This window comes from Daphnia pulicaria, chromosome 8 (assembly GCF_021234035.1).
Source record: "Daphnia pulicaria isolate SC F1-1A chromosome 8, SC_F0-13Bv2, whole genome shotgun sequence".
NCBI lineage: Eukaryota > Metazoa > Arthropoda > Branchiopoda > Diplostraca > Daphniidae > Daphnia > Daphnia pulicaria.
The window spans coordinates 9,703,570-9,727,594 of NC_060920.1; the positions used below are offsets into that span (position 1 = coordinate 9,703,570).

Consider the following 24,025-nt stretch of genomic DNA (forward strand, 5'->3'; position numbering starts at 1 on the left):
TCTAAAAAATACTATCAAGTCTACTATACACAGAAATGTTTATTCGGAATTATAGTAAATATTAAAGTTGGTTTATTAGGAACACTTGAGAAATCGGTAATGAAGAATACTTCTCAAAATCTGTAAAGATAAAGACGATAGTGAAAATAGTTTAAGAAATATATGAGGACCGATGAAATTATTCAAGCAATGGATGACAAATATTCTGAGATTATTCAGGATTTGTAAAGGGAAAACGGCGGAGTTAATAACCTCCTACTTGAGGAGGAGGAGGACCATAAGAGGAAACTGGAGGCAGCTGGAAAGATGGAGCAGAAGCATATCCAGCTCCTGACGCTCCCCCGTATCCGCCGCTGGAATGACCGCCTCCGGACGCCCCACCATATCCGCCGCTGGAATGACCGCCTCCGGATGCCCCACCATATCCGCCGCTGGAATGACCGCCTCCGGACGCCCCACCATATCCGCCGCTGGAATGACCGCCTCCGGACGCCCCACCATATCCGCCGCTGGAATGACCGCCTCCGGATGCCCCACCGTACCCGCCGCTGGAATGACCGCCTCCGGACGCCCCACCATATCCGCCGCTGGAATGACCGCCTCCGGATGCCCCACCGTACCCGCCGCTGGAATGACCGCCTCCGGACGCCCCACCATATCCGCCGCTGGAATGACCGCCTCCGGATGCCCCACCATATCCGCCGCTGGAATGACCGCCTCCGGACGCCCCACCATATCCACCGCTGGAATGACCGCCTCCGGACGCTCCACCGTATCCAGCGCCTCCACCGTAAGAAGGAGCCGATTGATGAACAGGAGCAGAATGAACATGAACGTGAACTGGTGCGCCTCCTGATCCTCCTGATGGAGCTCTATGGCCCCCACCTCCACCGTAAGAAGGAACAGGAGCCGGTCTAGGCGGAGGAGGAGCGTGATGGATCGGCTGAGGAGCGGGAATATAAACTGGTTGAGGAGCAGGAATGTAGATGATTTGTGGAGGTGCAGCGCCATACCCGCCACCACCTGCAACGTTTTATTAATTAAAGTATGAAAACATTCTTAAATTAATTATGAAGGATTAATAATATTAATAATTTAACTTAATTATGAAGGATTAATAATAAAAATTAAACTTAATTATGAACGATTGAAATTTTATTACCATGTCCTCCGCCACCGTATCCCCCTCCTCCTCCATGTCCTCCGCCACCATATCCACCTCCTCCTCCATAGCTCATACCGTAGCCGCCGCCACCTATTTTTTATTTTAATTAAATAATAATAATATTAAGTATTATAATAATTTAAGACATTTATAGATTATACGTACCTCTTCCCTTTCCTTTGGTAGCATCAGTGCCATGGACCAGCACCAATCCGAAAAGCAGAAAACATTTCAGCGTGTTCATGTTAACCTGTTAACCGTTAAAGAAAATACAAAATATTATTTGCCTAACATTTAAGTAATAAAACATTATTACCTTTGCCATGTTTAATCGATCAACAAGCTGCACCGAGAACGTTGGTCAACTGTGGTTTGAAATGGTCAGCAACAGTCGTTTATATATAGATCGTCCACCGTGCGTAAGGTGTGAGTCTGGTGTCAAAGACCGGGACCTACATCACAGAAGAGAAATGAAAGTCAGTTGTGACCGTGTGAAGTAAACTTTTCCCCTTGTTCCTATTCTTTCAATTTGATTAATCCAGCGGAACGGGACTCTAGCGATGGTCCACAAAGCATCTTCTGATTCAAGGACATTTCTTTTCCCTTCACCGGCTGGTTAATCGTCTCGGGAATCGGGAAAAAACCTCATTCACCCAGTTTCCTTTGACGACATGTTCATCGTGACACTTCAAAATTTTCAAGAGAAGAATGATTTGGGGGAAAAATAACTCGGGCGTCTACATTTAATACACAAGGCTAACACTGCATGAAGTCTGGAAAAAGTGAGAGTTACACGACGACAATCTGCAGGCTAACCCATTATGTTGAACATATAGACTCTGGACGGCTGTATAGGATCGGGTCATGCAGCGAAAGTTCTTTTGTTAAAAACTCTGGACTTTCATTTTTGGAAAATCCACGAATTTTAGACGAAAGGTTTCAGAGAAGTGTGAAGCAAATCTGCTCAACACAAAAATAGAAATTTTTCTTCAGTCTTTATTAAATCACTCCCACCTGTGGAAATCAAAACATACGATCGCAACTGGAATCGCGGAAACTTTGTGTATAATCTATAATGATATCAAATCAATTCTACAGAATCAAACTGGAATGCACAAAAGGGTATGAAGGTTGAACCACTTCAAGTGGTAGAATGCAAAGAATAATGCCATTAGTTACTAATAATAATCTCCTGCGAAGGTATCACCATATGATGGAAAAATTGGAGCTGACGGATAACCGTGGAATCCTTCGTGGCCTCCGTAACCAAAATCTGGTTGTGAAGAATAGGATGCCGCCGGATGAGATGAGTAGCCACCCGCCGATGCGTAAGCAAAGCCTCCACCGCCGTATTCGCCAACTCTGTGAATTGTTAAGAACTCGAGTTATCATCAATTTGATTAAGAATGACTGTGTAAGAATTCACCCGTGATGCTGATGATGATGTTGATGATGACCTTTGTGGTGCCCTTTATGATGACCTTTATGGTGCCCTTTATGATGACCTTTATGATGCCCTTTATGATGCCCTTTATGATGACCTTTGTGGTGCCCTTTTATGATGATGTCACACAAGTTTAAGATTCGAAAACGGTGACTTATTTGCAAATTCAGGGAATCTTCTTATTCGTAGAAAAAAAATTTTAACTCACCTTTTTCACCTCCATATTCTCCGCCACCGTATTCCCAGCCACCGTATTCTCCACCGCTGTGATGGTGCCCCTTGTGATGGTGCCCTTTGTGATGGTGCCCCTTATGGCGTCCTTTAAAATGTCCTATTCGTAATTGATTATAAGAAGAATTAATTAATTTTCCAACACCAAAAAAAGCTATACAATTGATTTTTATTTGTGAGTAAATTATTGTGATTTCTAGATTTCCCGAGTTACTTAAGCTGGGCTAACCTTTCTCACCTCCGTATTCTCCGCCTTCGTATTCACCGCTATTGTATTCTTCTACAGCTCCAAATTCCGCGCCGTAACCCGAGTCTACAAATTATTAAGGAAATTGTTCAAAATTCAATTCAAATTGAAATAATATTACCTTTCCCATCCGTTGCCTCGGTGCCATGTTGAACTAGGACCAGTCCAACTAATAGCAAGCACAGGATCGAAATCGTAAACTATTTGGAATATGCAAAAATCAGATTATACTTATAGTAAATCCATACAACCAACAACTATAACTGCGCTTTACCTTTTTCATTTTTTCTATTCAAGCAATTACAAAGAACGATTCTCAACTGTTGTTTCAATGAAGTTTAGCAGTCCCTTATATATGGCCGAACGATACAATTTTCCAATCTATAAAAATAAAAGAAAGCAAATTAGCCGTGCACGGACGCTAAAAAGAATTTTCTCAAACTTTTCCAATACGTTTTCCTGTAGTTAAATGATATGAAATCCAACTATTTGGTGTGGGAGACGCAGTTTCCTTTCCATTCTACTGATTGTCGAGTCTCTACTTAGGCCCCCACCCTATTACTTAAAATGAATAACGTTAAATTTCACACTTGCACAATTAACATGATCGTTTATAGAGTTGAATATAACGACACATATCGGCGAAAGTGAAGTTTATAATATGGGGGTACTACGGTGCAATAAAGTGCAAAGTTGTTTTATAGTCCTATATACTGGCATATAGTTAGAGAATATAATTAAGGAGGACGAAGTAGGATCACACATTTGTGTTTGCTGTATGGCCCATTCAGTCGAGCGTAACGGGAGATTACACAATAAGGATACGCATATTGCTGTTGTTTGGCATACAACTTTCACTTGCTTTGTCTGCAATAAAGACTCGGTGCAAGCTTGCGACTAATTTTGATGGTTACTGCTGTCTACTTTGATCATAATTGATGAATGTAATCGTACGTATAGATTCACAAGTCTGCATAGATTGAGGAAAAGAATAATTTACTGTGCCCATTCTCGTGCAATCAATCAAATATTGTACAACGATCGCATTTTGTCAAATTGGAAATTGAAGTATGGGACAATGTATGATTTTGGTGCAGATAGTGGCAAGTTTTAAAAGGGTCAAATACATTAAACTGCTTAACTGGGAAACTAATACCCTCCTCCTGACTGGGAAGAAGCGCCGTAAGACTCAGCTGGGGCTGATGGCTGAGGATGGGCCATTGGGGCAGCATGACCGTCGCCACCACCATACGATGCCATTGGGGCTGGTTGATGGGGCATTGGAGGAGGAGCTTGTTGGTGAGAGGCCATTGGGGCTGATTGATAGGATGGAGCTGATGGACCACCACCGTAAGATGGCATTGGGGCCGGTTGTTGGGGCATTGAAGCAGGGGCTGATTGATAGGATTGAGACATTGGGTTAGTATTACCACCACCATAAGACGACGTTGGGAAAGGCTGATGAGCCATTGGGGCTGGCTGATGGGACACTGGGGCAGGAGCTGATTGATAGGATGGAGCGGATGGAGCTGTATTATGACCACCACCGTAAGATGACATTGGGGCCGATTGGTGGGGCATTGGAACAGGAGCTTGTTGGTGAGAGGCCATTGGGGCTGATTGATAGGATTGAGCCATTGGGGCTGGCTGATGCGACATTGGTGCAGGAGCTGATTGGTATGACTGTGCTGGGGCTGGTTGATGGGACTGGGCCATTGAAGGAGCATGACCACCTGATGATCCTCCGTACCCAGCTTGGCCTCCTTGACCTCCGCCATAAGAGGCCATTGGAGCAGGTCGATGGGGTGCAGCAGGGGCCGGTCGACGGGGTGCAGCAGGGGCCGGACGGTGAGGTGCAATAGCAGGAGCGGGAGCAGGGGCGTGAATATGAATATGAATTGGAGCACTTCCAGTGGATCCTGCCCCATAGCCTCCGTGAGAAGGAGCAGGAGCCGGTCTTGGAGCTGGAGCGTGTTGTTGTACAGGAGGGGAATAAGCCATGGGACGAGGAGCCGAACCTCCATAACTGACTCCGCCTAATATCAACAATATTATAAAAATGCTTAAAACTCGCCAGCGATCTGTTTTATTTGCATACCTCCACTGCTTCCGCCGTAACCTCCTCCTCCACCGCTGCTTCCGCCGTAGCCTCCTGCAGGAATTGGTTAATACAATAATTAATTAATTTGTTAATACAATGGTTAATACACGAATATGATACATAAAAATATACGATTCGTCAGCGATCTGCTTTATTTGCATACCTCCACTGCTTCCACCGTAGCCTCCTGACATACCACCACCGTATCCTCCACCTGTAACATTATCAAACAATTTAAACAAGAGTCGACAACCATAATTTAAATCTAAGGCAAATAAAGGCAAATAAGTTGAACATTTTAACATTTATCATTACCTCTTCCTCCTTTTCTTCCAGCGTCAGTGCCATTGATTAGCACCAGGGCAAACAGCAGAAAACATTTCAACGAGTTCATATTAACCTGAATTGTGTAAAAGAATATTTAGAACTATACTTTTATCAGCAACTACTAATGTTAAAATACGTACCTTAAACATTGTGATGTAGTAGCTAGTGTAATACAAGATGACAAAACAGGACTAGTGATGCCAACTGTGCTTTGAAATGGTCAGCAGCCGCCGCTTATATACCTCGGCATCCTATTCCAATGTCGAATCACCGTAAAGAGAGAAGAAAGTTACGTACAGAAATGAACTCGTCTTCTCTCTTGTCCTTCCAATTAAATTTAATCGTACGTAACGCGACGAAAACGGTTTATCAAAAAGCGACGTCAAGGACGCCATTTCCCTTTTTATTAACACAAGCTGGACATATGGTTTTGAGGGGGAAAACCTGAAGGAGAGTGGACAGTGTCAGCTACCCTGCACTTCTTACCCAATTTTTCTTGGCCAAATTTCAGTAGGCCTAATACGGCTTGCAAAAAAATGATGAACGGTTTCGAAATAACTAGAGCGGAAAAGATTTTTCGATAACATGAGGCTAACACTGCATGAGGTCTTGATTTATAAAACAAAAGGGAGAGTTTTCATCGGAAAATGTGCTACCAAATGAAGAAAATACAATTGTTGAAATGTGTACATAGTTGATAGATGTTCAAGTCTATACAGACCGTACTGAGGCAGTAGGTCATGCAGCACCATTCTGTAACTTTCTTCTGACTACTATTTAAGGACATGTGACTACGGTTGGGTGGACAACATATTTTGACAAATTGTAGGGCTGATGTAAATTCTTACTTGCCCATTCACGTCATGAAATGGCGTTTTTTCCTAGATAAATTTTCCAGCAGCAGAACGAAACCACGTGGTAACACTAAGCAGGTAATAACTCATCCCAACGTCTGAAGGTTGGCGAAATCCAGACGCTATAACATCTCGTGTTTCACGTTATCACAACGTTAATTCTTATTGAATAGAATGAGACAATATAAATGACGCTGTCACACGGTCGATAGTAAAAAAGATTTCAAGCAAAGAATATTCAGTTCCATATGAAATTTACCTACAAACTGCTAGACACTCATCAGCTGCATTAGGTCGAATGAAATAAAAGGTGATAATTTTACAAGGTTGCATGTCCTCTCCTTTTTATTTTTAAAAATTTGAATTATGATTTATGAATTTAATTTCCAGCGTGGTTTCTGTTGGATTAATCCAATCGATTCGGGATTTCGGGTCTAATATAACATACAATAATTTTTTTAAATTGCTTTCGTATTCAGACAATGTATTTTCGTCTTGCGTATATTAGTGAGGACAGGAGTTCAATGAAAATGAGATACAAATCGTTAATTACTTTTGGGTACGGCGATAAACTCTGCATACAAATACAATCAACATTTTTTTAGCCAGACATATTATGCATGTCTGTAAGCGTTTCCGGTTCTGTTAATTAGACGCTCAGTAAGTGCTATATCCTCCACTATGGTGATGGGGTTTATGTGGTTTATGGTGAGGCTTGAAAAGAGGTTTGAAAATTGGTTTATGGTGAGGCTTATGATGGGGCTTTTTATGGGGCTTATGATCACCTATAATAAGTCGTAAGCGAAGAAAATTGTTAATGAAATTTTAAATTCAATTTCTTATTCCTAACTCAACAAATCGCAATGTTTTAACTTTGGCACAAAAATGTTACCTCCATATCCTCCTCCATATCCTCCGCTACCGTAATCCCCACCGTAACCCGAACCTAATTAGAATCGTTTAAATAAATGTGATCAAGTTTCGTTAGATAAAATCGATTTACCTTTTCCTTTTTCTTTTTTCTTCGCTTCAGCCCCGTGATGGACTAGCACTAGCCCAATCAATACTACTAAGCACAGCATCGATATCGTAAACTGTGAATTGAATTGAAGATAAAGTTTAGATTTTACAACAACTTTGAGTGCGTTGAATATACCTTCTGCATGTTGATTCGCGCTGAATACAAGTCGGTAGTGGAGGCAATTGTCAACTGTGGATTAAAGTGGTGGTAGCAGTCGTTTATATACAAGCCTATACAGCCAGTTGGCTTATTATCGAATGCTATTAAAAGAACTCATAGCATCACACCCTAGAAAGTCGTTTTCACTTTCCATTCGTTAAAAAAGATGGGCGTAATATTTCGAGAGTTTTTGTTACGTAATTGCAGCATTTTCTCACATTTCCAGAGTTAGTTCCTGTACAACATATAGCACCAGCAGCCATATAAATACGTACATTACATATAGCACCAGCTGAAATTCGATAATAATAAGCATCTTCATGGCTTTGCACCTTCCATTTTACTCTCTCCGTAGTCGATTTCCGATTCAGTGTCCAGTCTCCCTCTAATTTCCTTTAGAAATTTCACTTTTTCACAGCTTGATAAAATGTTGAGCTAGGGTGTTGGTAAAAAATGTTTCGTAAATTACACAATGCGAGGTGCAATAAATGTTTAAACTCTCTTGTTACGCAAGAAATTCAGCTCAACAATAGTCAGGAATGAAATAAAACAGTAACTGTGCTTCTATAAGTTATGTCTTTTTTGGTGAAGAGCAAAAGATCGTTCAAGTGTAGTTTCGTCCCGGTGACTTCATTGAAGTCTGTTTTTTGCTAGGAGGACTCGGTGAAAGTCTCAGCTGGTGTTTGACATATTGAGAGTTGAACAAGTTTTAATCGTTTCAAGTTGTTGGGATTTTGATTTTCCATATATCCAGAACTGATGACCGTAACTGCAAATGCATTTTCATGTTATTTTCTTTTAAAGGCTGTAAAAGAACAGTCTGTAAAGAAAGATGTACGGATAGGCCGCCTTTACACCACCTCGCATCACCTGGTACACTGGTGAAAATTTGTCGCTGTTCTACAACGGTGATACCCATGAGCCACTAATATGTGATGTTACAGCAGGTAATCCTCAACTGTACTGTGGACTCTAATAAGAAATGATCTAAAAGCGTATACAGGGTCTAAAAATAACCCCACGTAAGCCACTGACGTAGCAAAAAACCACGCTTAAGAGATTACAAAACGACCGAGAGTTATCTCTCTTTGATCAGCTTCGTTACAGGTATCGGATGAATGAGTATATTCTCAAACTAGTTCTTACTTGACCAAAACGTTAGATGAGGCATGGTGAAAACGATTCTACAGTTCCCTACTTTCTTCAGTCTCTTCCTTATGGCTAAATGGCACAAATTTGAAGATGCACCATGAGAAAAGTACGTCCACCATATGTTCCTATTTGGAATCCCTGTCATTCTTACGAAAAAGAGCAGAGTTGGCGTTATTCCAGCGCTATAAGAAAATGTGGTCCGATAATTGCACATGTTGTTCGTAACGTGGTAAACTATCATATTTATTAAAAACAAGTTTTCTCAAACAATAACAGGGCTAGTGAGAATCACGAATACATAACAATCAAAAGTAACTTCATAATAGACCGTCCAAAGGGCAATTCTAACGGAACATTGCTGGATTTGTATAGTATAATGTAGAATCAAGACCGTTATTAAATAGTCTACTCGTCATGCTGCTGGTAGTGATACATAAACATAACGTTTGTGGGATAGTGAACTGAGAATTTAATTGAAATTCTTTCGTGTGCGAGCGCGGACGGAAATAGTAGCAAACTGAATCAACAAAATACAAGTGTGGATGTGGGGAGGAATAATAATTTAAGGCGGATCGAGAAAGAGACTGTTACATTTCGCACTTATTTCATCCAAGTGTGAAATATTGTAAATCATATGTGGTGGGAGTTAATGGAAAATGTACACTGGTGCATGGGTCGCTTCCCACACTCTGCGTGTTATTAATTATTTCTTTTTTTTTACATGTCCTGTTCCAATAGACTCTTGATTTTGGGAAGTGTAGGGACGCCGTAAGAATAGGCGATTGCTAGAGCCAACAGCTTACCAACTTTGTTATTTCCTCCTGGTGAAATTGAATCCGATTCAAGACCATATACGGTTTGTATGGGTCTTCCCGTAGGGGGGCCGTCAATAATTCGATTAATTGCTGGACCATCTCTTGTCCAGGCACTAGTTTCTTCCGGGCGGATGATAAGATCTTCTGGCGAAAGGTGCACTTGCGGTGGGCCGTAAGCGTGTGTTCCGTGACCATAGACACGCGGATTGTTCCCATGCCATATTGCTCTCCCATGTTCACTTCCTGCAGTTCCAGCATTCCACACTTCATAGCCGGTTCTGGAGTAATGCGGAGAAGGAAGTGGCATGATGGGAACCGAAGCCAAGTGTAATTTAGATGACGAATAAGCTGTCAGCGGTTGAGGGGCAAGCACTTGCGAAGGAGAGTCGTATTCTCTGGTACCTTAATATTAATTGGACATTTAAAAAAATTAATCCTTCATTTTACATTGTCAATTTGTGTACGATACCGCTGTTGTGAGTTCCACTCTTGTATTTTTTACCACCTAACTGCAGTCCGTGTTTGGGTGGTCCACCTAATTTACAAGTATAACAATAAGATTATAATTTAAAAAGAAACCAATATTAAGTCGTAATTGTAACCTCTTCTTTTTCCTTTAAACTTTTTCAATGCTCCTTCAGCCATGTGTTGGCCCAGTATAAGTCCAAACAATAGAAGCACTTTGATAGAATTGGGAACCTAATAAGAAAATGTAAAGAAATCCAATGTACACTTTGATGGTAGAGTTAAAAGAGAACAGCTACGAGCCTTGTTGTATACCTTGCACATGGTGGAACAGACTACAGACCGGCACTGAGTACAAAATCCAACTGTGGTTTAAAACGGCGTGTAGTAGTCGCTTATATAGGCTACATCGTCAGTCGGTCACTCGGTCTAATTCGAGTGGCATCATTCCATAATGTGTTCAGCTCCTTTTCAAGATGCTCGCGGATGAATTGGGTGTTTTGGCATCAATCAACATCTTATTCGTGGACCTTGCGGGATACACAATGACGCTTCTTCGTTACAACGAGTTGATGATATAACCACAGTTTGCCAAAGTAGAAACCAAATTCCAGTTATCTTCAAAGTGATACGTGGTTGGCAAAATTAGATGGCTATATCCATTACTGCATGGTCGACGACAATTCTAGTCAAAAGAAGAAAAGAAAACATTTGAATAATCATTTAGAGTAGAACAAATGCTGCAAAACTATTGGAGAAATTTAGAAAATAATAATAATCAAAGTTAAAAGAAGAAAAAAGAAACTGCGCCTACTTTTTCTTTCGGGAAGGACATGTTCTCTTGCTCCTGTGTTTTCCCGCTTCCATTTATGACATAGTGCGGCGACTACATTACCAATGAACAGACTGCAAGCGCATGTGAGTTTAATTGGCGCTTCTTTCAACTTCTTTACCCATAGTGGTTGTGCGCCTGTTTTAGTATCATCTCCAGAAATACGCATACTTTCTGAGAAACACGTCTTTCGCTGCTATGGCGTCAATTTCTATTAACTATCAGCCATTAACACATTAACACCAATATAAAAAACCATTTTGTGGGTTCAGATACATTTGTCCCACTTACGCCTGTGCAATTTTAAAGAGAATACCCACAGAATCGACAGTCCTGAACAAATTTACCGTTGCGATAAGCTCAGACAGCTATCCGATACGCCGATGGCCATACAAACCGCTCGCAGGCAAAGATACCAGATAAAGAATCGATTAGACGCGACTCTATTTATGGGCCACCTGTGACGTGAAAAATAATTTAAAAAAAAAGAATGAGACGATTAAAAAAGAATCGATGAAACTGAACAAATTTTAAATTCCACCAACAAGTCATATGTATTCCGCTTTCATAATCTGTCAAGTGCCGGATGCTGGTTTGCCGAAACAATCTCTCATCAAAACAAAATTTCATTGTTCCCTGAAGTGACATTTCACTACTAAGAACTCAAATTTCAAAAAACAAAATTCCGCGAAAAAGAAATAAAGACCAAGTTAAGGAAAGTTAATGAGAACATAGGCCAACGGCGTGAAGAGCTTTGTGGTACATGTCGTAAGAGTACTTGAGTGCATGCTGAACTTGTTCCTTCGCCATGAACTCGGCTGTCATCTGGCGACCGCGTTGAACGTAGTCACCACCCATCTCGATGGCCTTTGCAGTATACAGCGATAGTTGCTGGCGATAGACGGTGCTCCATTCCAGGAATTGATCCCAATACTTGGCGCCAACATCCTTGCCAATTTCTAAGTTTTTCAGAGCCACCGAGTAGCCAAGCTCAGCGTATTGGACTGCCACAGAGTAGCCAAGTTCAGCGTATTGCACTGCCACGGAGTAGCCAAAAGCCGCCTTCTCCTTGGTTATCAAGACAAGAGCTTGATACTTGGCATCTGCTTCCTTCCAGAAACCAGGGTAGAGTTCTTCGGTTTTGCGGTAGACGACATCTCTCAACTGGACAAGTCCTTCGCCGGCTTGGTTCAAATAAGGCTCCGCGCGTTGATGAACTTCTCCTGCTTTGCGGGTCACGACATCCTTCAGTAGGACAAAACGTTCTTGGGCTTGGACTAAATAAGGCTGTGCGACTTGGTGCAGTTCCAATGCTTTCTCCGTGACGCCGAAACGTTCAGCAGCTTTTCCCAGACGGCTGTTCACGAACTGGCCCTCCCCGTAGACCCGGGTGTCGTAATACACCAACGAGACCAAAGCAATCAACATCAGGTAATTGATGTACTTAAGCTTTGACCCCGATTTGGTGGGGCGTTTCTTGTTACTTTTGCTTCCTATCAAGTATTCGCAGTGTTGCACACAGCCCTTAAGACCCTGCGGTGGTTTGCCAGATGGAGAGTACGAGAGGTTCACTGTCTGGAAGTGGCTGAGCGTCGTTTGGAAATCCCGAGATTCGCGAGCATATGCCTGTTCATTATCTGTGACCCACTGTAAGAACAAACTGGAGGAAAACAAATTGGAGCGGTACACTTTGCGCCAGTTTTCGTAAGTGTTGTCATCAGCTCGCAAGCAGCTGATCAATTTGCGGCACAAATCGGATCGACCTGCCGGATCTGAGACCAACTTTGGAAGATACTGAAGAAACATCTTCGATCCATGAGCGGATATCATGGGTTGAGAGAGAGACTGGACTAAATTAGCCACTTCTCGGCGGATGGCTGTAGGAATTTGCTGGACTTGATCGACCAGCTTGAAGTAAGCGGGTATAGACAAGATATTCGATATAGACTTCATACTGGAAGCTTTGGTCGACAAATATTCCGCGTTCTGAGCCACAAAAGCACCGTAATTCTTCGCACCAATCAATGAAAGCATGACCTCCATCCAAACTGGAAATAATAAAACGAGAATTATTGGTTTAGCAAATTGAAATAAAAATAGAAAACGCACTTTTAAAGAAAAGTAAAAACTTTTGACACGGAAACTTAATATTAACTTGGCAACGTCGCAGTGTTAGTATTTTATCCGTAGACGTGAATTCTGCCCAGCTGTCACTCGTGGATGTTATAACAGCAGAAAATATGAATTGCAAGTGCTCTTTACGGTTATAAAAATTGTCAACAACAAAAAATCCAGACATTGTATGTGACTATCAAATCCCTCAATCGACTTTTGTTGTGACATTTTATACTCGTTCACCATGTCTGTTGGACAGGTAAATCAAAGCCATAAACTAATTACGAATTCGCACTTGACTTTATTTTCCGACTGTAGGCTTCTAAGACAACTGGTATTCAGGTGTATCGTCACTGTATTGTACTAAAATTTCGTTGGCTAGTAGAACAGATGCCAACAGATCATCCAATTATTTCAGAGCCATTTGAATACCGCAATGAGAAACTATTTTCAGTCAGCTTGGACGGTCAAATTGAGCAGAACAACCAACAATCAGGCTTTTTGCTCACCTTCACCAGCTCAAACCATCACAAGATTGGATTACAAATCAAGAAAGTTCTATTGACATTAACTTGCCCAGGAATGACCGAATCTGACTCAACTGAAATGCAACCAAAGGAGAATCTGGAAGAAGATGAAATTCATAAAGTGTTTGTCCTACACACAGGACCACTTCCCTTGCCTGTCACAGTGACTTACTACATTCACGTCAATGAGACTATACCCAACTACCGGTACGAGATAGTCGACTTGCTTTGCATGGCTCAACTTTGGCTGGCTGCTCGGAAAAGACAGTATACGGATTTTGAGTTTCTAGTCCAAGGTAAAGTTTTCGCAGCTCATCGGGCGATTTTAGCTGCCCGAAGCCCCGTTCTAGGCAACTTATTGGCCCATTCAGGAGTAAACTTTCATCGCATCGAGGATATAGATGCACACGTTTTCGAACAATTTTTACATTTTGTCTACACGGGTCGCTTAACCATCTCCGCTTCTGATCCTCAACTTCTTGTAGCTGCTGAACGTTTTCAAATAGATACTCTGAAGAAACTGTGCCAAAATGCTGCGCGAGGATCGGACTCTGGCAATACCATCATCGACATAACTCATTCATAAAGATCCCCTCTCATCTAAATGAACCCTTTGACACCAAGTGGCTACGATCCTGAATATTAGTGATACAATGCCTGCCGTCAAATCTGCTTGAATCATGTGTCCAATAAACTGTGTTCATTGTTCCTCAGTTGCACTTACTTGAAGGAGTAAACTCAAACTAACTAAACTACGACGACTAAAAAAGAAATAGTTACCTTGCAATCCTACAGAGCTATCCTTGAAAGACGATTGCGACAAGATCCATAGAATTGATAGCGTAACAGGTCGGTTACTTTCGTTGGTTGCAAGGATCTCATTAGCACGAGCGAGATGTGACAGAACCAAATTTGGCTTGTGTAGACACAAAAGTTGCAAAACTATTTTGGTACCACAGACTGATACACCTGCAATAAAAAATAAAACAATTGTTTCATTAAATAGTTTCTTAATAATATTGAAATTCCGAGTTTCTTAGTTTCCCTATTAAAGTATATACGACACACGACTTATTTATTTTACAACGATTAGGGCTGAATTCGCTTACCTCTGTTCATTTCACTTGACAAAGTGATGAGAGACTGCTCAAAGAAGACGCTGAATGCCTCGTCATCGCACGACTTTATTGTTGATGTGATTAACGTTTTCAATTCCGGGGTTAGGATATTGGAAGGATAATCACGCGGCTTTCCTGAGAAAATGGGGTCTGCATCGGCACTTGTGTGGTTATTCAAGTAGGAAGCAAGTTCTTTCAGCCATTGCAAACGAGAATTAGGGAAGCGGGCCTTAACCGTAGAAATAGCGGTGCTCAACTCATTGGTATTGAGCTTCATCAGAAAATAAAAATTTATAAATTAAAAAAAAAATTCTAAATACATAAAACGGAAGGAGTTTTATACTTGTTTCAAAGCTTCAGGGAGTGATTTGATGATTTTTTCCTTTACAGGTTCTTTCGATGGTTTCTTCTTTACAACATCTTTGTTAGCAGTTGCAGTGGCTGGTTTCGCTTTTGCTTTAACTACAGGTTTATCTGGAAGACCCAAGGCCTCTTGCTTTGCTTTTGCACGCAACTGAGGGTCCAATAAGGCATATTTGGTGTCCAAAGGAGTTACTGTTAACAATCAATATAGTGAAAATATTTAATTGGCTGATTTCTCTTTTAGCACAAGGGATTTATTCTACCTAATTCATCTACTTTGATGATTGGTTTAGGTGTACTCTTTGGTCCAGCAGTTCCATTAGTTTTGTTTGAGATGGTCTTACCCTTTGGTTTACCACTCGCCTTTCCACCAACCACTTCCCACTGACCCTGTTTCTCTTCGTACATGATTTCTTGCTTTAAATCGAGGGACGTTTCTGAAAAATGAAATTAGAAAGACATGCACAATGAGAGTAATGCTGTGGGGAAATAGGTGTGCAAAGAATGAGTAAGTTATTACCAATGGAAAACTATAAGAAAGTTGGTGATACCGGTTGTTCAGTTGGAGCGTTAGCTTGAACTGATGGAGTTATCGTCTGCAGAGTGCACTTTTGCAGTCAGCTGTCAAAATTGGTTTTAGATTTTTCCGTTTCAAACGGAAAATTCTTTTTTTCCAGATCCACGTCAGACGAGCTGGATGCCAACAAAACTGCCATCTAACGGTAGACTTTCTTACTCGATGACACAAAATGAAACCGTCGAATTCAAGTTGTGGCGAAAAAATGAACCGATTAAAATTTAAAATGAATTTAATTTTAGAAAATAATTGATAGCGGTGAGTACAAAATCTAATGCGTTTTACAGTGTATGATAATATTATCGAAACATGGGGTCATGCGATTCTAATTTTGCAAACAGGTGCCTCTTATCGGAACTTTTGCGATAGAAAGTGGGTTATCTCTGTCCAAAAAGTAGCCCATGCATGTCTCTTCTGACACAGAACTAGTAAATGTGGTCAACTATCGAGTTGCGAGGAAGAAACTTGACAAGATTTCCAAAGCTGCCATGACTTATCAAATAAATATGATGCTACGCGTAACCAATTGCCGTGAAAGCAAATCGTTCATGAAATCATGAACGCGTGCTTTTGCATTCTTTTCAAAACCGATAAAGATGTTTTTATCGTATTATCAGTAATTAGGAATAATAAAAACCCAGGAGAAAATTGCGGCCCATTTCCCATCGACTTTTGATAAAAAGAAAGTGCGATAGAGAAAGTGACTTTTAAAAAATGACGATTTCATTCAGACTGCAACATGTCGCTATATAATAGCTTCATATTATAGATAAGAGCTAAAGTTCCTCATTTCCGGCCTCACATGATTGTCCGTTTTTCTCATCCATTCTTCTTCAGTTCAAGTTCCTTTTTCTTTGACGGCGCTTTCCCTTCATTCTCAAATCTCAATGCTCGATAGGAAACCGGAAGAATCGGCGGAAAAAGAATTTCCTCTCCATCATTAAATGTACAGCAAATAGTATTAGGACCCAGACTTTCCGTTTCGTTTTAAAAATAAAGCAACGAGTTTATTATCTCCAAAATTTTTATTGCCGTCTTTTACACAACACTGGGCGCTGCTGTATCTGTGGCAAAGATCTCAAAGTGCTGAAAAAATTGCAACGTCACGTGGAACTCTTGTCCTGATGACAAACAACAGCAAAGAGCAATTTATTGTCGTTGACATTGTTTCTCTTATTCCTCCGTAGGAATAAAAAGAGCAATGAGGAAGTCTTTTTTGCTGCCACGCTATACGTTATTCCTCCAGGGTTCGTGTTGCAGATCAAAGGTTCCCTTTCATATCTATTTTAAAATTCTCAGCTCGCGATGAGCTGGGAAACGTCGAAAAGACGAGTCAGAAGAATACATCAGCCGCCCGGCAATATCTTCCTATAGTCTTTCTATGAGAGATCCTGGTTGGGGACTCTAATGAAAGGGTGTCGGTGGCTTAGATAGAACGCGCGAACAAGAATTCTTCCGTGATGATGATGATGAGTTAGTCACGAAAGGCGAGAGAGAGAGAGACAAACCTTGAAATATAAAACCAAAAAAAAACCACATCACACAACAGAAATTGAACAGAAGCAGCAAAATAGCTGAGAGATGAGACGGAGAATTGTGCACGTCGGTTTGAAAGTTTTGCGGTCAACTGATAGGTGGAGGGAAAAATTCGGTCATAAGGTCGATATGCCAGCGCAGATTTCCATACAAAGCATCGTTTGCAGACAGATGTGCATGCTCATCATTCCCAAACGTCTGAACTGCTGCTGGCTGCAGTATAGTATATAGAATGTGCAATCCTTTAGGGGGCCCCAACAACTAGTCAATTGCACCTATATAGACGGCAGAATGCGAAAGGAGTTATATTAATGATGGAGCCAAGTGGATTTGAAATACCCCTGACCTGTTTTAGTGTTTTCAGCAGTCAGCATCAACTCGATTCGTCCTTTCTCTTCTTTTTTTTAACAACAGTTGACCCGTATTTGTGCACTAGGACGTTTTCGAGGATATTGCGAGGCTACTTGAGTCAAGAGAGAACCGTTGGTCGTATATTATAAACAGCCGCCTCTGCAGTCCTTCATTAAGAAATTCGCCCAAAAGAAAAAACCCGCCCAGGTATAATAACAACGGGCGCATGTCTATATACGCGATGAACGAACGGACGACGAGTCTACTGGCCAAAGGAGCGGATTGCCAAGGTGCTGCTGCTGATATGGACTCTCGAATAACGAAATAGACGGGTTATTTTCCAGCCAGGCCAAAACGTTTTATACTGAGCCGAGTTCATGTGATGCGTATGGGTTTGTTTTTTTTACCGCTAGGTCTTCGTGACGGCACGACATAATAATTTGAATGAACATTTCCATTGATGTGGTGTCAGTTTCACGTACGTTATGTATATATATACCGTTTTGATATTAGGACTCACGTGTCGTGAGGTGAATGGTCGACCAGAAAAAAGTCCCGTGTGGCCGCTCGCTTCTTCCGAAAGACTTTTTTTTTTAAATATGTGGTTACCAATAATAAATGTTTATGACTGTAAGCATTCAATAGCTATACGTATGATAATATTGCTTCGCCACACGCTATAGGGTACTGGGGACAAGAGGTAAACAGACTTGGGGCCCACCTATCTACCATCCACCAACATGCGCCAGGTAATTGCTGGAGGCCATGTGAATCTCGGGACTGGAATAAGAAGCCAAAGGCAGAGAACGAAGGAATAACGAGAAAGAAAGAGAACGACGACGAATAGAAGAAAAGAGAAACTGAAGAGGCTTGGCTCTCTCAGCAATCCACATGTATATAGTATAAAGATGTTCGTGTACGTATATATCCACGCATGTTGATGAATCAACCCGCTCAGACTGGAGCTAGCGGTCCTCGTTCGCGCTTCAGATACATTTCACCCGGCTGGTCGAGCTCATGCTCTGTGAGAGGATAGATTTTATTTGTTTAAATTCAGTGCCATTGCAGTTGCATTTTTGGAGTGTCTGTGTGGATCAAAAAAGAACCCGTGTCCTTATTTGGAATTTCGTCAAAACCTGAAAAGAGACAGCGCATCAAAAACAAGAAAAAAAAGATTATCTTTAATTCTTTATTCAGAGATGGTGAAGAAAAGTAGCGGATCCGTTTCAGAAGGAGATCACCAGCAAAGGAATAACATGGTGAGTTTTTCGATCCGAATTATTCATATGTCTAGAATTGGTCTGCTGCTCATCAGCTGCTTTCCAAATACGTGCAACCCGTGCAACGAACTTTTGCGCAAAAATGTCCGTTCCGATTTTTTTCGCTATCGGGAATGGCCAACGGAAAAAAAGAAAAAATCTAATTAAACCGGTTTAATGGCTTTTATCTCAAATTTTACATTTCCAAGTCAAAGAAAAAAAAGTATGAAGCGTGATGTAGCGTGTCGTGTTCATTTTGGCCCGTCATCTTACGTGTACGCGCGTGTATATAGCTCGCAGTGCGTGAGAACAAAAGGTGGTAGGAGGGTTGGAATTTGTGAAAAGAATGAAAGAAATTTTTATTTTCATGTGAATAGCAAATTTTGGACTGATGTATAGCTAAACATGCGTGATGTAGGGCGGACATCCGCAAATGGTCAATTCCATTGAAACGATTGGATTTTTGTTGCCGTGTAACATTCGGGTCTGTTATATATGTGATTTGTTGTGAATTCATCAACCAGGATCGAGGTAGAAGTAATACGGCGTTCGAGCAGGAAGAGGATGACGGCCGTCTTTCTTCCAGTACACCTGTGCGGAATCCGCCGAAAGCTCGACAACGCCAGCAAGTCCGCGATCCATCGGCTAATGAATTCAACAACGCCGCTTTCGAACAGGATGACGACCAACAATCCATCACTCCGCCGCCACCTTATCCGAGCGAGCCGATCACCGCCGATGGACAGGTACACAGTCATAATGAGCAAAAGAAAACGCGTGAGAAGTATCACATCATCTCATCTATCAATTCATTCGAGGATATTGCCAAAAACGTGAAATGTTGTTGTTGTGAAATCAGGTGTCGCCAATGGCGATGGAGGATGCCAAGACCACCGAAAGAGAAACGTGGGGCAGTCCGCTGGAATTCTTGCTGTCATGCATCGCCATGTCCGTCGGCTTAGGTACCTATTGAAAACATTTCAATGTTGCATGTATTAATCCGACGTTAAATGTATATACAATTGATTTCAATGCATAGGCAATGTTTGGCGTTTCCCTTACACGGCGTACAAGAATGGCGGCGGTGCGTTCCTCATCCCTTACATCATTGTGCTGCTCTTCATTGGCAAGCCATTGTATTTTCTGGAAATGGCCATGGGTCAATTCTCCAGTTATGGATCTGTCAAGGTCTGGGAGATTGTGCCCATTCTAAAAGGTAAAACAACAACTCATTTGAAAAGAAAACAACGGAAATTATTTTTGTGCTGGTAGACAATAACCTTTTTGGAAAAAATCCTTTCGCTCAATTCACAAGTTATAGTGTCATGTTTTAGTCAAATCATACTGTCGAAATACGCATATCTGATGACCTCACCCATCCATTTGCAACTAACGTCAAACAGCTATAGGGGTATATATCTCTTAAATGTCCATTTATTTTATGGCAAACAACGAGTCATGTATACCAACCCGGGTCCGAGAGGTTCAACAAGTTTTTTTGTTTTTATGGTGTACCTACTCTCAAGTCTCAAATGTTGATACAACCTACATTATTCTTGCGGGCTAAGGAAATATATTCAAGAGGAATATAACTGGAATGTTTGCTATTATAATCAAGTCCGTTTTTGTGCACAGGTGTCGGGTACGGTCAAGCGTTAGCGACGTGGTTCGTCGTGACCTACTACTGCGTCCTTATCGCCATCACGCTCTTTTACTTTTTTTCGTCCTTCCAAACGATTTTGCCTTGGATGGTCTGCGACCTGAGTTGGCTCTCAGCCGACAACTGCTACAACAGCAGCGCAGACACCAATCTGACCAGCTTTAACATTTCGGGACTCAAATCCTCGTCAGACATTTTCTTCAGGTAATATAACTATAAGCTACTATACTATTATAAGGAAAAGTAGGTCTTTGACTTGAATGTGGGTTAATCTTTCTGATATGGCGATTTATTGATGCAGGGAAGAGGTAATGAAGAAGATCGATTCAATCGACGATGGAATTGGTTTACCCGACTGGAAACTGTCATTGTGCCTACTTCTGGCTTGGATTATTATCTGTGCTATCCTCATGAAAGGGGTAGGTATTATTATAGATATTTTATTATCATCACGATTGACTAAATCTCCAACGATCCTTGACTGATTTTGATGATGTTTCTCTTGGCAGGTGGCATCGTCGGGAAAGGTCGCTTATTTCACCGCTCTATTCCCCTACGTTGTGCTGATTACTTTGCTGGTGCGCGGAGTGACGCTGGAAGGCGCTTCTGATGGCATCCTCTACTTTATCCGTCCCGACTGGCCGAAACTGCTCGACGCCAGTGTAAATTTATTTCTCAAGATTTCACTCCTGTCCTCTAGAGTTCTTTTCTATTATTTCTGCGACTTTTATATTTCGGCCATCGTCCGCGTTGTCCGCGCCCGAAGGCATCCATTGGCCGCCGCATCCGCCGTCGCAATTAGCCGATAATTTCTACGGTGGAAGAGAAAGCGAAATTCCTGGTGAAAAAACCCCCAAACAAAAAAGAAAAGAAACGAAAAAAACAAAACAAATCTGTTATAATAGGCCTGTGCCGCTGTGCGGTTCTTTCACGGTTTCTCTGCGGTCGTCCATAAGCTCGTGCTTCTATTTTATTTTTTCGGCCACCTTTCTCTTTCTTCTTTTCCATTGATGTTACCTGCGTAGAAAAAGGGAGAAAGGTGCTGGACTATACTAGACACTCACATCACAAAAGCCGAAGGGAAAACAGGCAGAGCTCAGATTTTAACAAATGATCTGTATAGGGGAGGACACCGGCCTGTTTTTACTTTCTCCTTCCATATCTCATCTACTACTATAGACTATGGGGATATTATTCAAATAAAGTATTCTTGCCTGAAGGACTGAACCATGTTGGGGTAGGTTCAGATTAACTTTGAAAACATTAAGTTTAAACGGAAAAAGAAGGAACGGGATTTTCAACTGTCTGGAGAAAGCTCTATGTTTTATCGCTTTCCAAGAGACCTGTTTTACCCCCCTATAGCCTCAAGTTATATATTTGGTTGGGTCATGATATATAGTTAAAAGGAGATTATAGATTTAATTCATTTGATTTTAATTGTATACAGACCTGGTATGCGGCTGTGACGCAGTGCTTCTTTTCCCTGTCGGTGGGCTTTGGACCCATCGTCATGTTCTCCAGCTACAACCCATTCCGGCACAATATTTACAGGTAAATAACAAAGAAATGTTCTCGTTTATTCGTCACAGTATGTAGAATCTAACGGTTGATTTCAATTGTCATCACAGGGACGCTGTTATCATCAGCTTAATGGATACCTTCACTAGTTTCCTTGCCGGCATAACCATTTTCTCCATTCTGGGTAATCTGGCTCACGAATCCGGGAAAAACGTGACAGACGTCGTCTCGGCTGGAACCGGCTTGGCATTCGTCAGCTATCCCGATGCAATCGCTAAATTCCAATACGTCCCTCAAGTAATAGAAATTCTTCTTTTTTTTTTATTTTCACGACGACCCCAAAACTAAACGAGGGCTATATTTGTTTCAAGTTCTTTGCCGTCATGTTCTTCCTGATGTTGCTCACGCTGGGGATCGGAAGTGCCGTGTCGCTGACCGGATGCGTCGTCACCATCATCTGCGATGATTTTCCGCACTGGAAGCGGTGGCTGGTCGTCACTGGAATTTGTCTCATCGGATTCATTTCTGGATTAGTTTACGTCACTCCCGTACGGTCTCATCGGTTTCCTTATTCTATAAAAATATAAGAAAAATTAGCTAATTATAACTTTTGTTCTGTGTAGGGTGGACTGATCGTGCTGGACATTGTCGATTACTTTGGTGGCGGTTTCATCATTTTCCTGATGGCCACTATCGAAACAATTGGCATCTGCTGGATTTACGGACTCAACCGGTTCGTCCGCGATATTGAATTCATGCTCGGCATCAAGCTGAGCGCTTACTGGAAAATCACGTGGGCTTACATTATTCCGGCTGTCTTGGTCTTCATCTTCTGCTACGCCATGGGCACCTACACTCCATTGAAAGATGGCGACTATGTCTATCCCGCGGCAGCTACCGGTATAATTTCCTGTTTGCTGTTTAACTTCGACTGAATTTTTAAATGTTTTATTTTAAAATACGTCAGGTGCTGGATGGTTTCTAGCGGCTATAGCAGTCCTTCAAGTCCCTCTGTGGGCCGCAATCGCGATTTACCGCCAGGAGAATTGCAGCAATCTCTTCGAGGTATTCAAATTGTTCAAACCAATTTCACGTTTTACCAGCAGCACCGCATCACGCGAATTCTAAATTTATTTCTCGATCATCAGCGCATTATGAGCAGTATCAAGCAGACGGACCACTGGGGCCCCAAGAATCCGGCCCATCGCCTAGAGTGGAAGAAATTCCAAATGGAAAAACCCCATCACCACACCTCCTATTCGGCTCGATTGTGGATCCCGAAAATCCCGTCACGAATGACCTACGACGTCTCCACTTGCAACAACAATCCGCTACCGGCCAAGGATGCCAGTCACCAGCGTACCAAAGTGACTTCAGCTCCCCATTCGCGCTCAACGTTCGAGAACGAAATCGCTGATTAATTAATTATAAATCGAAAATTATAATTTTCTATAGCGATGATATTCGATTTTATATGCGATTTTTGAATTTCCTTCATTGTTTTTAATATTTTTTTGCAAAGAAAAACTTTAATTTTTTTTTAACGCGGACTATTGTACAGTTAATGTCCTTGATCGTTCAAATATACATCAGTGATTAGCGAAATTAGTTTTTTAGTTTCAGGTGAGAGATATTGTCGTCGCTGTTGGTTGTTTGTCGCACGATCAATCACGTTGCGTGCGAAGCTGCAGCGTGATAATACTGTATGTGACCCTGACTGCGAAATGATGGCAAGTCACCTTGGCAGCAGCCGTTTCCGTTACGACGACAGGAAGCCGAATATAACCCATTCCCGAGTGAAGAGCGAGAAGATATTTTTCGAAAGACGCGCGCGACGCTGCTGTGCTGTGCTGTAATTGAGCCAGACATGCATTGACATCCGGTGGCCATGCCAATTGTCGTCACGACATTCCGGATCCTCGCCTTATTTTTCTCCAACCGGTTTTCGACGAATTTCAAGAAGAAAAACATTCCTGAACCGATAAAATATAGTCGAGATTGTAACTGTTGCAGGTATACGTACAGATGGGCGTATGCAAAATTTTTAGAATAAGAAAGTGGCAAACTCCTATATGGGGAAAAACCCATCATTTTCATTTCGAAACTGGGTTTTTGTGTACGACCGGGCTGGGTCTTCCCCCACTCGCGCGTGTTTGAATTTACATTCCTGTGCTGAAGATGAGCCCAA

General features: G+C 41.7%; 9 protein-coding genes across 13 annotated transcripts in view; 2 read left to right on the forward strand and 7 right to left on the reverse strand.

Moving 5' to 3' along the window:
- LOC124311939 overlaps positions 1 to 24,025 on the reverse strand; it is a 178,248-nt gene that overhangs the window by 15,611 nt on the left and 138,612 nt on the right. The gene's annotated exons all lie outside the window — the stretch shown is intronic.
- LOC124311291 (glycine-rich protein DOT1-like) lies at positions 20 to 1,632 on the reverse strand. Its single transcript, XM_046775725.1, has 4 exons — positions 1,482 to 1,632; positions 1,331 to 1,415; positions 1,163 to 1,255; positions 20 to 1,023 (listed from the first exon to the last, which is right to left on the reverse strand). Exons 1-4 carry the CDS (start codon positions 1,488 to 1,490, stop codon positions 245 to 247), a joined length of 966 nt encoding a protein of 321 aa, XP_046631681.1. The 5' UTR covers positions 1,491 to 1,632; the 3' UTR covers positions 20 to 244.
- On the reverse strand, positions 2,213 to 3,592 carry LOC124311426 (pupal cuticle protein Edg-91-like). Of its 2 annotated transcripts, none has more exons than XM_046775914.1 (7): positions 3,530 to 3,592; positions 3,362 to 3,468; positions 3,209 to 3,287; positions 3,070 to 3,153; positions 2,818 to 2,940; positions 2,592 to 2,718; positions 2,213 to 2,527 (listed from the first exon to the last, which is right to left on the reverse strand). In XM_046775914.1, exons 2-7 carry the CDS (start codon positions 3,368 to 3,370, stop codon positions 2,344 to 2,346), a joined length of 606 nt encoding a protein of 201 aa, XP_046631870.1. In that variant the 5' UTR covers positions 3,371 to 3,468; positions 3,530 to 3,592; the 3' UTR covers positions 2,213 to 2,343. The 2 variants fall into 2 exon arrangements, with proteins under 2 accessions (XP_046631870.1, XP_046631871.1); XM_046775915.1 differs by having other exon boundaries at positions 3,079 to 3,153; positions 3,530 to 3,548.
- LOC124311265 (skin secretory protein xP2-like) lies at positions 4,067 to 6,562 on the reverse strand. 3 transcript variants are annotated; one of them, XM_046775688.1, is made up of 7 exons: positions 6,364 to 6,530; positions 5,656 to 5,766; positions 5,504 to 5,588; positions 5,352 to 5,402; positions 5,186 to 5,239; positions 4,588 to 5,123; positions 4,067 to 4,479 (listed from the first exon to the last, which is right to left on the reverse strand). In XM_046775688.1, the coding sequence occupies exons 2-7, from the start codon at positions 5,662 to 5,664 to the stop codon at positions 4,237 to 4,239; spliced, it is 978 nt and encodes a 325-aa protein (XP_046631644.1). In that variant the 5' UTR covers positions 5,665 to 5,766; positions 6,364 to 6,530; the 3' UTR covers positions 4,067 to 4,236. The 3 variants fall into 3 exon arrangements, with proteins under 3 accessions (XP_046631644.1, XP_046631642.1, XP_046631643.1); XM_046775686.1 differs by having other exon boundaries at positions 4,067 to 5,123; positions 6,364 to 6,562; XM_046775687.1 differs by lacking the exon at positions 5,186 to 5,239 and having other exon boundaries at positions 4,067 to 5,123.
- Positions 6,837 to 7,633, reverse strand: LOC124311535 (transcriptional repressor protein YY1-like). 2 transcript variants are annotated; one of them, XM_046776067.1, is made up of 4 exons: positions 7,526 to 7,633; positions 7,379 to 7,463; positions 7,262 to 7,315; positions 6,837 to 7,154 (listed from the first exon to the last, which is right to left on the reverse strand). In XM_046776067.1, exons 1-4 carry the CDS (start codon positions 7,532 to 7,534, stop codon positions 7,027 to 7,029), a joined length of 276 nt encoding a protein of 91 aa, XP_046632023.1. In that variant the 5' UTR covers positions 7,535 to 7,633; the 3' UTR covers positions 6,837 to 7,026. The 2 variants fall into 2 exon arrangements, with proteins under 2 accessions (XP_046632023.1, XP_046632022.1); XM_046776066.1 differs by having other exon boundaries at positions 7,373 to 7,463.
- LOC124311399 lies at positions 8,924 to 10,391 on the reverse strand. Its single transcript, XM_046775874.1, has 4 exons — positions 10,297 to 10,391; positions 10,119 to 10,215; positions 9,986 to 10,051; positions 8,924 to 9,918 (listed from the first exon to the last, which is right to left on the reverse strand). Exons 1-4 carry the CDS (start codon positions 10,303 to 10,305, stop codon positions 9,419 to 9,421), a joined length of 672 nt encoding a protein of 223 aa, XP_046631830.1. The 5' UTR covers positions 10,306 to 10,391; the 3' UTR covers positions 8,924 to 9,418.
- LOC124311000 (transmembrane protein 214-A-like) lies at positions 11,342 to 15,614 on the reverse strand. Its single transcript, XM_046775228.1, has 6 exons — positions 15,457 to 15,614; positions 15,200 to 15,373; positions 14,917 to 15,128; positions 14,565 to 14,844; positions 14,236 to 14,424; positions 11,342 to 12,861 (listed from the first exon to the last, which is right to left on the reverse strand). Exons 2-6 carry the CDS (start codon positions 15,342 to 15,344, stop codon positions 11,534 to 11,536), a joined length of 2,154 nt encoding a protein of 717 aa, XP_046631184.1. The 5' UTR covers positions 15,345 to 15,373; positions 15,457 to 15,614; the 3' UTR covers positions 11,342 to 11,533.
- LOC124311358 (zinc finger and BTB domain-containing protein 22-like) lies at positions 12,977 to 14,163 on the forward strand. Its single transcript, XM_046775815.1, has 2 exons — positions 12,977 to 13,187; positions 13,247 to 14,163. The coding sequence occupies exons 1-2, from the start codon at positions 13,173 to 13,175 to the stop codon at positions 14,039 to 14,041; spliced, it is 810 nt and encodes a 269-aa protein (XP_046631771.1). The 5' UTR covers positions 12,977 to 13,172; the 3' UTR covers positions 14,042 to 14,163.
- Positions 18,338 to 23,436, forward strand: LOC124310995 (sodium-dependent nutrient amino acid transporter 1-like). Its single transcript, XM_046775217.1, has 13 exons — positions 18,338 to 18,659; positions 19,184 to 19,405; positions 19,519 to 19,621; positions 19,699 to 19,875; positions 20,295 to 20,523; positions 20,621 to 20,738; positions 20,829 to 20,981; positions 21,767 to 21,870; positions 21,948 to 22,134; positions 22,209 to 22,385; positions 22,461 to 22,737; positions 22,805 to 22,902; positions 22,986 to 23,436. The coding sequence occupies exons 1-13, from the start codon at positions 18,600 to 18,602 to the stop codon at positions 23,256 to 23,258; spliced, it is 2,178 nt and encodes a 725-aa protein (XP_046631173.1). The 5' UTR covers positions 18,338 to 18,599; the 3' UTR covers positions 23,259 to 23,436.